General features: G+C 36.2%; 1 protein-coding gene across 2 annotated transcripts in view; it reads right to left on the reverse strand.

Annotated features, from left to right (window-relative positions):
* Positions 1 to 7,337, reverse strand: part of LOC129280216 (probable ATP-dependent RNA helicase DDX60) — a 119,873-nt gene extending 112,536 nt beyond the window's left edge. The window contains exons 1-4 of one of the 2 annotated variants that reach the window (XM_064111740.1): positions 6,843 to 7,337; positions 2,917 to 3,061; positions 1,154 to 1,281; positions 298 to 362 (exon numbers count right to left, since the gene is read on the reverse strand). In XM_064111740.1, coding sequence (XP_063967810.1) covers positions 298 to 362; positions 1,154 to 1,281; positions 2,917 to 3,058 — 335 coding nt within the window. In that variant the 5' untranslated portion in view covers positions 3,059 to 3,061; positions 6,843 to 7,337. Of the gene's footprint in view, positions 1 to 297; positions 363 to 1,153; positions 1,282 to 2,916; positions 3,375 to 6,842 lie in introns of those variants that run through there. The other variant, XM_064111739.1, reaches the window with a different exon arrangement.
* Positions 7,338 to 12,740: the final 5,403 nt, after the last annotated feature.

The following is a 12,740-nucleotide window of genomic DNA, read 5'->3' on the forward strand; positions in this document are numbered from 1 at the left end:
ACACGAAAGCTAGATTCGTAAACAATGCAATACACGCGTCGCTATTGTATGTGTGTGCACACAATTACAATTAAATGCGTTCCGTATGCATTGTGTGCGAACTGTGACTTGAGTCGTTGTTGGCAGTCCGCTGTATGTGCCGCGAGTTGTCCGTGGTGGGCAAAGAGTTAAGATACAATAAATATTACAATGTTTGGCAGCGAACGAATTGGGTGTATGTAAACTTTTGGCCTCAACTGTACATTCACTTATTGTGTAACTCTAATCTACTACATAGTATTCTTTCAAGGTACTCACTTTCTGGGTGCATAGATGTACAGTCTTTCGCATAACTTGTAGACAGAGTGGAGTGATTTCAGATCCTGGACATAAGAAATAAAAACAAAACAAATTTCATTATACAGTAATAATTATAATAGTAATAGTAAAAATAATAAAAATACTTGCTTGTATAACGCATAACACTTTTTTTTCAAAATTCTGTATTAAAACGCTCTGGCTTTAGAAGAGCAGCTGTTACATGTACGTGGACTGCGTTTCAGGGAATAAATTCCTACCAGGTACTCATCATCCACCTCACCTGGGTTGAGTGCAGCGCAATGTGGATCAATTTCTGTTGAGGCTAGGATTCGAACCCAGGAACCTCCGTTTCAAAGTCTGGAAAGCAATCCACTGGGCCACGACACCCCATCAGATCTTTATAGTTTTTATACTGCTCATATTTTTGTGTGAGATCATGAATAATTCCCGACAGTCTTCCGGCCATGTGGAAATATGTCCTGTATATTTGAATGTGACAGAGTTGTCTAATTCGCTGTCTACAAAGCAGTGCTTGGCGCTCACACAAGCATACCCACACATCCTACAGTACTAGTGCACCACAGATACTATGTATTTAATAAGACTGTTTAGTTTGGACTTTATGCTGCTAGGATCTATCCGATGCTTGAATTCAAATTGCTTCCAATGTTCTGGGTATTTTTTAATGAGAAAATTAAGAATGTTAATACAAAGTCAAGGTAATAACTTTCTTTTATTAACACATTCAACAGAATATATTTTTTCATTTCTGTATTAAGCTTCAAGGAGGTTTCCCAAACTTAGCAATTATTTTTCCTTCCTTTAATGCGCAAGAATTATAGAATTATCTTACCCTTTTCTTCTTTTCATCACCTTCCTTTTCAGCATCTCCTTGATCTGGGGATTCATCATCATTCTCCTCATCTTCCTCCTCATCATTGTCACTTCCCTCATCATCACTTGACTCAAGGTCGCTCAAATCTACAGGGATTATACAATATCAACAAGCATTTCTGCCAATTACTATACTTGAAAGGGGCGGGGGAGTAGTTCAGTATACATTATGTGCATGTCACTTGACCTGTTTTTTATCATATTGATACCCCTTACTGAAAATTTATTGCCATTTGATTGGTCGAGAGCGTTTCACATGACTAATCATAATTTCACCAGAAAAATTAATCGGAGATGAAAATAGTTCGTGAGATCAGAGTAGAATAGTTTTTTTTTTATACTATTTTGCGTCCGACTGAAAACCATGTAATCACTCGGACACAGCGCACCGGGTTTTTCTTTCGAAAGTAGAGTGGAAGTATTAATCCGTGGTTGGTCCGCGGCAAGGTTACTATTGTCCATCGGGGCAAAGTAATTGCCGAACAACCTCAGATAATAAATCTCAAACTATACTTTCTCAACCCGGTATATTGGTATGAAATATCCCTTTTTTGGAGCACAACAATAATGATAATAATCATCATCATACTTTTAGCATCACCTACCGAGCTATAAACTATATATTCTGGGTTGCAATATTGTTGTCACCTGGCTCTAGCTCGAGCAGCCTCTTCAAGAGTTCAGTGTATTCAAGGGATTATAATCCTACAGGATACCCATTTATCTCATCTGGGTCAAGCGCGGCACGTTGCTGCAGCTGAAGTTGTTGCGATCCAGCACCCATGTGATAACCCCGGGGGGGGGGGGGCACTCAGTATATAATGTATAGTGGGTATGTGCCGAGGAGGGGACCCCCATTTTTACACTCAAATTTCCGTTCCAAGGCAAAGCATCTTTGTCTTATTGAGAAAAAGAACACAGAAAGCCGCTCCAAAGCATAGCATTTTCTTCTTATCGAGAAAAAAAAGAAGAAAGAAATCCGCTCTGAAGCTTCGCATATTTTCCGTTACGCCGTTCCGGCCGTATTGATCATCTACAATGAGCCGCAATTTTGGTGAAAAGTGGCCGCAGACCGCTGTCCGACCACCGCCTCTGCGCTAGCGCATTTGGCGCCCATGCCGCCGGGCTAGCTGCATGCACGTTCCATCGATGCATACGCACTCACACGCAGGTGACCCGTTCCAAGGACCCCTGTTTTCACAAACATTTGTAGTTCCGAAGACCCTCCTTTTTACAATTAGCCCGTTCCAAGGCCCCCGTTTTTTGTCTCACCCGCGGCACATACCTACTACTTTTTTGGTCGAGTGCCCCCCCCCCCCCTGGCGATAATAAGCCTTAAAATGACCTCTTTAATCTTTTGCCTCATGACTTGGACCATAAGCAAATACTTTGATCATGTATCCTCAAAATTTTCAAATTGGCAGCTCGATCTTCCTCATAGCAGTAATCACCCCTCCCACTTCAAAACTGAATGACCCTCCCCCTACAGGGCTTCATAAACAAAGAGTTCATGTACATGTACCTTTTATTGCCATCCAGAATGGTTAGACACCGTGATATAATTTCCAGTGGAATTACCTAACATACATGTAAGCCTGCTGGTGATAATTCTTGTTTTACTCTTGGTGATTCATATCCAAATGGTGTTTAATTCCCAATAAAAACGCACAATAATCTCCCTGAAAGAAGCAATGAATGAATGTAGCTGCCACCATTTTATACCTATTTCTTCATCCGACCCATCCGATGAATCCTGTGCCATTGGGGCATCTCCTTCTTCCTCCTCATCACTAAACTCATCATCGGTATCACCATCATCCTTGGCGACACCAGTCAGATCTTGGGGCAGTCCGCCCTCAGCCATTCCCTACAAAAAACAAGATACAACACAAGAGGGGTATGCAATACAAAGCTTTGAATATGTTACTTGTCATATAGCCTGTGCTACCATAGCACGATTCTGGAGCTCTGCAGGTGCTATATGCATATTTGTCTTCAACTCTTCATGTATGATGAAATTTGAGGATTGGTGTATACTCCTGCAGGATTCTAGCCATCGGCTGCTAGGGGGTCATATCAGCCACTACTTGACGAGGAACAAAAGTGGCGAGGCATTGTCAAAAGGCTAGCAGGATTCTGACATACATGACAAGGTGAACCCTTGTCAATGTCATTGTCTCAATGCATCTTTTCAAGGCGGCTTTCCGGTATTTCCCATTGCTCTGTCTACAATGAAATGTAAGAATTAGTCATGATCATTGACAGGCTGCTTGCGGGGTTCCCGCTATTGACAAGGTACCTTTAGTGACTGATTGTGGTGATGATGTTATGATTAATTGAATGCATTTAATAAATTTAAAAAATATTACTCACAACCCATCATAAACTTTGAGTTATACAGGCCCAGGCGGGTGTTTCATAAAGCTGTTCATAAGTACGTTAAGCGCGACTTTAAGAATGACTGGTGATCCTTTCTTGTTGTAAATGATACACACCATTGGCAATGATTTAGCATGCAAGAAAGGATAACCAGTCGTTCTTAAAGTCGCTCTTAACTTCCGAACAGCTTTATGAACCGGCCCCCAAGTTTATAAAGTCTGATATGTACCTTGAAAATGATCATTTGTGACATGGGGGAAGACTGGGTGTTTGTTAAATGTCAAGTCCACCCAGAAAAATGTTGATCCGGGGCCCGTAACACAAAACTTAGCAATGATCATAGAACATTTTTCTACGATTGACTCTATTGACTGCGGGCATTGACTACAATGTAAAATCCAACATGAAAATAAAACGTACGATCAATCGCTAACCTTTGTGTTACAGGACCCTGAAAAGAAAAATCAAACTAGCATAATTACTGAAAATTTCATCAAAATGGGATGTAAAATAAGAAAGTATATGACATTTTAAAGTTTTGCTTATTTTTCACAAAACAGTGGTATGCACGACTCAGTGACATGCAAATTAGACAGACGATGATGTCCCTCACTCACTATTCTTGTTTTTTATTGTTTGAATTATAAAAAATACAATATTTCATTTTTCACAGATTTGACAATAAAGACCAACTTGACTGAACCATATAGTATTAAACAATGCTAATTCCATATATGTACAGGGAGGAATTGATAATTGTTTCACTTCGCAAGGAGGAGAAAAATCGAATATTTCATATAATAAAATAAAAAAGAATTAGTGAGTGGATGACATCATCAGTCTCTGCATTTGCATACCCACCAGGATGTGAACATAGCTATTTTTTAAAAATAGCGAAACTTTAAGATGTCAAAACTTTCTTATTTAACATCCGATTTTGATGAAACTTTCAGTGTTGTGCTTGTTGAATTTTTCTCTTTTTATTAACTTTTTGTCGGGGTGGACTTGTCCTTTAAGTAAAGGTGGCAATTTTAACAACTCTGCAAAATTTTATGCAATTTAGTCATTATTTAGTTGAAAGTAATGTCAAGCAATACTACAAAGCACAATCCTTCTTCATCATCTATGCTATTTAACGCATGAGTTTTGGGAAAACCCAAAGCAAAAGATAGTGTTATCTTTCTGTACTCTGTAGGCCTATCCAGCTGATGCTGTTTGTCGAGACCGTTTGTTTGTTGATAAAATGCAGCAATTTCGATAACTTCGCTTTTGGGGATCCCAAAGAAGCATTACCTATGACTCTGGATATTGGAACCGTCCTACTTCATCATTCGGTTGTCAAGGTATTTGCACAGTTGTACAAATATTATAACAATCTGTACTTAATAAAATTGCTGCACATATACCGCTACATGTACCGCCAATACCATTAAATCATATTGTTTGATTCATTCTTCAACCTTTCTAGCTGGGGGGGGGGGGGCTTTTTTAGACCAAATTTGCGACACTCGGGTACACATTTCTAAAATCAGGCAACCTTTCATAAGTGCATGTCGGACCCATGCAAGTTTGTTCAAAAACTTGATTTCCTGCAATTTTTTAATGCAAATTCTGTGTGCAGTCAAAATTCATAATTTATCTATCGTTCTTTTAATGGAAAAGCAATTGATTACATGTTATTGATGACATGTTAAATGCAGTTTGAGGGAGCACGCAAGCTACAAGTCGGTAAAGCGTCTGCCTGTCGAAGCAAAGGTCAGCTAGGGTTTCGAGTTCACCCCAGGCAGACGATTGCATTATGTCAAGTGTTCCAAAAATCTCATCACATCTTGAAAGATGCACGTGAATATCATTTTCTTGGAAAAAAACCTTTGCCAGTCATTTTCAGACTGAATAAATAAATGGTGCCCCATGTGTCCACCCATTCACTTTAAAATGACAAGGGGTACTAAAGCTACATGTACAGTATGCACCACTCAGATTTCAATGTCAAAATTCGCAATGCGTATGGAACTAGCTGTGATTGCAGTGTGACATTAAAGGATTCCAATTCAGATTATATAAACAGAGGCTGTAATAAATCACAAAATAAAGAAAAGAATATGTAATTCTTTGCAGGCTAGCTTGGAGTTACAGGGTATTCACTTTGCTTTCCTAGTATCAACAATATCATCAACAAATTTTAGAAATTGAGGCACGAAAAAATAAAATTACTTTCTTTGCAACATACATGTAAATGGAGAGCGTATAGCTTTAGACCCCTTCCAATTTTGGTTTGGCAAATGCGGCAGGATTTTCATTTTCATTTTGAGATATTTTCTTTGCTCGATAATGATCTTTAAAATATTTCCAACAAATTTTTAAACAAGACAATCTGTCCAAATATTCCAATTGTCATAGCTTTTATCATTTGTATGATGGCCGGGAGACCTAAATCTAGCTCTATGTTTGCAAATATACAAACAACAAAAACTATGGCAATTTTATTTAACATATTGTGTTACTCATTTGTGGTAAATATTACAGATCATTATTAAACCAAGAATAAAATATCACAACGTTCACCAAAATGAAAATCCCTCTGTGTTTTCTGAACAAATCTTGATTTCAAGGCTCATTGTAGAAAAAGGGGTGATATAAAGCTATGCAATCAATATCATGTAAAGAAAGAGCATTTCCTGTGCCACCATTTCTCAAATAGATTTATGCTCATATTTTATTATCAATATTATAGCAAAATACAAAAGTAAGTTGAATTTTACTCAAAACTTCCCAACAATTGCGGTTTACTCTGCATTTAGAGATTTCCTGCAACCTCGGCCTCTGTATATAAAGAAGTGAATAGGAATAGTTCCACACAGAGAGTGCCAAGTTTGCAATTGAAATTGCATGCACAGTGAGTGGTTGCTAATGCTAGCTTTGGAACCTGCGTAGCTTAGTTTAGGACCCCCTACCCTTAAGATTGTGTAGCTTTAGGAAGCCTTAGCCCAGCCCCCCCCCCCCCCCCCATCATACACATGATTCAAGGATTTTGATTACATTTTGTGAGACCGTTTCATGAAATGCCTGAAAATTGAAATTAAAAATTTTACACCATTTCAGTGCAGACTCTAAGTGATTATATGATGTATTGCAGGTTTAAAGTTTGTGGTCATTGCGTATATCCCGTTCATGTCCCCTTCATATCCTACTAGAATTAGAAGCTAATTCGCCAGATACAGCTTGCCCTCCATCATCTTTGTTCTCTTAGCATCAACTATGTACCGCACCTGAAAAAGACTGTGCCGCCAGGTGATTTTCAAGAAACATGACACTGTCACTGACTAGCTAGCTGGTACCATCCAGAAAGCATTCTTGAATTTTGGAAGCTTTGTTCAGTTCACGTCGCTCGCAAAGCTGATTTCTGTTGGCTGTTGCTTTCTTTCAAGTCCTGTTATTTCTTAGCTGTATTCTTTTAATTTTATACAAAATAAATGTATCTCACGATAAGCCCAAATCAAATAATGAGAGCGGGAAGTTAAATTCTGCTGTGATGGTCAGGACGCTAGAGACTAGAGTAGACAGAAATCGGTTTTCTTCAGATTATCGGAGCTCCTTCAACCTCCGTGGTTCTGGCAGAATGGAGAGGCTCGCAATAACTCAGATATTATGGATCTTGAGATGGCTATTCTGATTGGTGGTTCACTAGCTCTTTAAAAGTTCTCGTCGAAGAAAAGTTTCTTCATTACGGTCAAGTGTTCAATTATGTTTGGCCAAGAGCTCAATAACTCTCTAAACTATTGTGGTGGCAGCATATACTATGTAAAAGGTTATTTTGATAGGGTCTTGCTTTAATAACATAGTACCGGTATATATTAGCATGTTAAATCCTAAAAGCTATACTGTTGATACTGTTTTGCTGTCAAGAATAAAATTAGATGTGTGTAATCCCCAAAATATTTCATTATACAAGCAGTTTAGCATTTAAAAAATTCACTTCTGATTCCAGCATGAAGTATATTAACATAATTTCGGTATTGTGTCCAAAAAGATTTAAATTACATATATGAAGAGTTTGGTCGCAAAAGGGGTTAGGTCCGCTTTGGACCATTCTGAGAAAAATCACGTTTTTTATTCTCACTTATTGCAATATTTTTATGAGAAACTAAATTGCCATGATGTACTACCCTATCATGTGAGCATAAAATTGGGTATAAAAGCAATCTATCTGTCTTCAATTTTTTTCTATATATTTTTTAATAAATTATCAACGGACTAGCTAACCCCTCTTGCAAGCAAACTGAATCCAATCTCTTTTTTAATAAAAAAGTGATTTTTCTTTGTCGCTTTTATTCACTTTTAATGTGAATTTCAAATTTCCTTTGGTATCAACCCCTTTTGCAACAAAACTGAAATGGACCCAACCCTTTTGTAAAAAAGTGATTTTTCTTTGCCATTTTTGTTCACTTTTTAATGGAAATTTACTAATTTTTTGGGGTATCATCTTATAGAGCTACTAAAATCTATACATGGAGACAAAAAAAATTAAATTTGATGAAAAATGGCCTAACCCCTTTTGCAACTGAGCTCGTCATATTTGTAATCAATATTACATTTCAAACAATTTATAAGTTTTCACTCCAGTAATGAATGCATACTTATTTAAAAATGTTACTGTATTACCACAAAAAAGGTTTTTAGATATGGATGAAATCATGATTGTTTCATGTTTTCACAGATGTGTATGTGTCTCCATTATAATGAAATAAGTTGCAGCAAATAACTAATACAATTTATCAGTTGTTACGTTACTCCTATCGTTTTAGTTCTTGGTAGAACAATTTTTAATAAACCTAATTTCATAAAATAAAATACAAAATAACAAGTGGGGATATATGATATCTTCTGCCTACTTTATGAATATTCATGAAGACATGCCGAGAACTGTTTCACTGGAATAATGCAAATCTTTTTATAACTTCGTTATTTGTTATCCGATTTTGATCAAATTAACAGCATTTTGTTTTGTGAATTTTACTCTATTCATTGAAATATAAACATTTTCAGCCTGGAGTATCCCTTAAAAAGGGAGGGGGGGGGGGCCTTTGTCAGTGTATGTGCACGGATTTTAATGATATAACCCGGACGTTTTTACAATACATACGCACCCGGGGCACTGAACTAGTTTTTTTTTGGGGGGGGGAGGGGGCATGCAGTTCATGCGTATAAAAAAATGCGTAAAAAGGTCGATCATACGCAAGTTACGTACATAGCGTTGGATGTCAAAAGCACTAAATGATGCATGAACTTAAAAAGGTAGGCCTATACTTTTCGTGCAGAACCTACAATGATAAGAGTCTGATTTTCGATCAAAATACTGTACATGTAACTTAATTCAAGTAAAAAGGCCTACGAATACTCGAAAAAGTGATAGGCCCATAGGCGGCGAAAGCGGGGGGACGGGGGACCTGTCCCTAAATTTGAGGTGGGGGGGGACGTTCCCCCTAAAATTTTTGTTGACAACCTTTTTTTTTTGTTTTGCTTGTCAATTTTGTTTCCTGCGTCCTCTCTTATATCCAGGTGGACCCCCCTAAAATTTTGGTGCCCCGCCCCCTACAACTTTGCTAACTGGCCTTTTTTTTGGGGGGGGGCTTGTCAAAAAATGTTGGTGGTCCCTTTTTTTTTTGCTTGTCAATTTTTTTACCTGTGCCCAAAATTTCAGGTGGACCCCCTCCCCCCTAATTTTTTTGCCTTCCGCCGGGACTGCAACGTTATCACTCTATATAATTATATCATATGGGAATACTTGTTACGGTTACGTTTCGTATACCCACTTTTATATCAATGAATAATAGATGAAACATCCCGAGACCCGTCCTCAGAAAAAAGTACTGAGAAAAATAATTATGAAATATGTTCTTTAGAGCTCATGTAGATGAATTTGTTTCGTCAGAATCGTATCCTTAAAGTCAGTGACCTGTACCGCTTACAAAGTATTTCCAATCTACGTATCAGGTAGATAGAAATAGTGTACCTTATGTCCTACAAAAGAAATTTATGAGAAACAATAATTTGCATTTATATAATACGAGACAGTCAAATAACTATCACTTACCTGAAAGTAAAACAGTATTTTTTAGCAAAACTGTATTTTTCACAGGACCCAAAATTCGGGAATTCTCTGGACAGAGTGATAACAGAGGCAGCAAATCTGAACCGATTTAAATTACTCATAAAAAAAATCTTCTGAATTCTTACTGATTCAATAAAATATTTTGTGAACTCCATACTTATCCACGGTTGTATTGATTATTTCAAAGTCAATATATAATCTTGTATATAGTGTACATTCGTGTTACAGTGTATATAAATTTATAGAATTTTGCTGAGTATTTTACACTACTTATATCATATTACCCCTGTATAAAAGTGTGATAGGGGGTCTACATCTTACAAGCTATGCTTATCAGTAGGCCCCTCCACTTTTTTTTCATTGGTACCTGTCAACTCTCCATATGCTATGCAGTTGATGCATCTTTTCATTGTAAAATGATTTATTATTTGAATTTGAATTTGAATTTATTTTCATACTTCACAAGATAGCAACATATAATAACATAATAAAAGAAATACATTTGATTACAGACAAAATACAAGAGATAATGGCAGTAAATAAAGTGAAATATGAAGGAACCTGCATAAAAGGCAGAGCTTGTAATGTCTGCAGGTTCCTTAAAGTAATGATGTAATTAGTAATCAAGGAGATCGGACACTAAAAAGAAAAAATCAGATTACAAAAGAAAAGCCAAAACTCAGCATAATCGCGGAGTAGAGAATGAAAGGGAAAGTGGACAAATGTATAATAGACATGATAGAGGGGGGATGAACGAAGAATGAAAAAAATCAAAACTATACCGCAGTATACCTTTAAAAGGTACAAATCAAATAAATTATATATATTTAATATACATATTCAGCCAGTGCGTGTTAACGGGGTCCATAACTGGACAAAAGAAATGATTTCAGTTTACATTCAAACATTCTTAAGGATAAACAGCTAGTTATTTCGTTTGGAAGATGATTCCAAAACCTTGGTCCTTCAAATACAATTGTTCTTTGAGCAAATAACGTATACGAGTACGTGGAAGGTGAAATGAGTCCATTTGGCGGGTAGGATAAGAATGGATGAGGTTGTTTCTTTGAAACAGAAAATTTCCGGTAGATCATCTTTTGAAAGTTGAAACATAAGTGTACCCAAATGAAATTCATATAGATCATGAATTTTCAGGATTTTATTTTCTATAAATAATGGATCTATGTGTGCATAAAAGTCAGATTGGTCATGTTGGTTAATCAACCTAATAGCCCGCTTTTGCCATTTAAATAACATTTCTAATAACGTCTTGTTTGTATTGCCCCAAGCCAATATACCATCATCTAATCGTGATGAAATATGAGAGTCATATATAAGTTTAATAGTATATAACCAGGAAAAGGGAATTTTAGCTTGCTTAAAATACCGATACTTTTAGTCAATTTACACAAGTAATTAATGTGACATTTCCAATACAAATCATGATCGATATAGAGCCCAAGAAATTTGGTAGATTCAACCTGTAATAGATTTATATTATCCATGACTACTGCAGGTAATCTTTTAAGAGAATTACTAAAATCATGAAATTGGATTTAACATTAAGTGACAACTTGTTAGCTCTAATCCAAGTCTGAACTGATTGAAGTTCTGTATTCAAAATATTAAGTTGTGTATATGGGTCACGGTGAGACAGAAAAATATTAGAATCATCAGCAAACAAAATAAATGACAAAATATTGGAAGAATTTTTAAAATCATTAATGTAAAGAACAAAAAGTAAGGGACCAAGGAGTGATCCTTAGGGTACTCCGCAAGATATCGATTTCAAACTAGAATTTATAAGCCAACAAATTGTTTACGAGAACTGAGGTAGCTCCTGAACCAATCCAAGGCCTTCCCACGAATACCATAATGCGATAATTTGTGCAACAATTATCATGGTTGATCGTGTCGAAGGCCTTGGAATGGTCCAGTAATATACCAACAGTATGCAATGACTTATCGACGACACATGCCACCTTATCAATAAAAGAAAGTAAAGCATGAACAGTTGAATGTTTTTTTCCTGAAACCAAACTGAGAATCATATAATATTTGACAGTCGCTTAAAAAATTGATTAAACGTGAGTTCACTTCCCTTTCAAATTTACAAGAAAAGATAATTATAATTAGTATACTATAAAAGAAATTGGACGATTGTCGCAAACCTCTCGTTTATCATCTTTTTTTTAAAAACGGGTATAACTTTTGCTATTTTCATATTACAAGGAATAACGCCATTTACTAGATTAACAAGATATGTCAAAGGTGAGAGTATTTGATTAATTACCTTTTTCAAAAGGAAATTTGTTATTCCATCATTACCAGGACTCTTATTACATTTTAAATTATTTACAATATCTTTAACTTCGAATTCGAGTATAGGGGTAAGGAAAATAGATTGCGGATTAGGATTCTTTAAAAAGGATGTAAATTCTCTATTAGGTTCAGGGATAATCATTAAGAGGTTAGTACCAATTTGAACAAAGTAAACGTTATAAAACTCAGCTATTTCATATTTCTTCGATAATTTTCTCGTTGTGTGAGATTTCTTTTGTTGGTTCGGACTTTGTGTTTGATCGTAGGACCTAATTGTTTATCACTTTTCACGTACTCGAAATATCATTATTGTACTTGTTAAATTGATCAGAAAAATACTTTTTTTGGCAAGACGTATAGGGAAGTTGTCGGTACATTACGATATTGAATATATTTTTCCTGAAAGTTTATAATTACCGGGCTGTTTCTTATATATTTGTAAAATAAATTGTTTTTACGGTTGATAGACTGAAGGAGAGATTTAGAGATCCAGGGGAGTCTTGGTGTCTTTTTAAATGTGGAGCGGGAAAACTTATAAAGGGGGAGTGTAGCGTTATAAGTAGACATAAAAAGATCCAAGAATTTGTCAAAACAAATATCCGAGTCTTGAATGTTATGACATTCCAGTCGATCTCATTTAATCTCTCCCTAAATCTATTCAAATTTTCTTCTGAAATGTCTAGAACACTAATTGATGCAGATTTATTGTTATCTCTGCCGAAAAACACCTCAA

This window comes from Lytechinus pictus, chromosome 17 (assembly GCF_037042905.1).
Source record: "Lytechinus pictus isolate F3 Inbred chromosome 17, Lp3.0, whole genome shotgun sequence".
Lineage (NCBI taxonomy): Eukaryota > Metazoa > Echinodermata > Echinoidea > Temnopleuroida > Toxopneustidae > Lytechinus > Lytechinus pictus.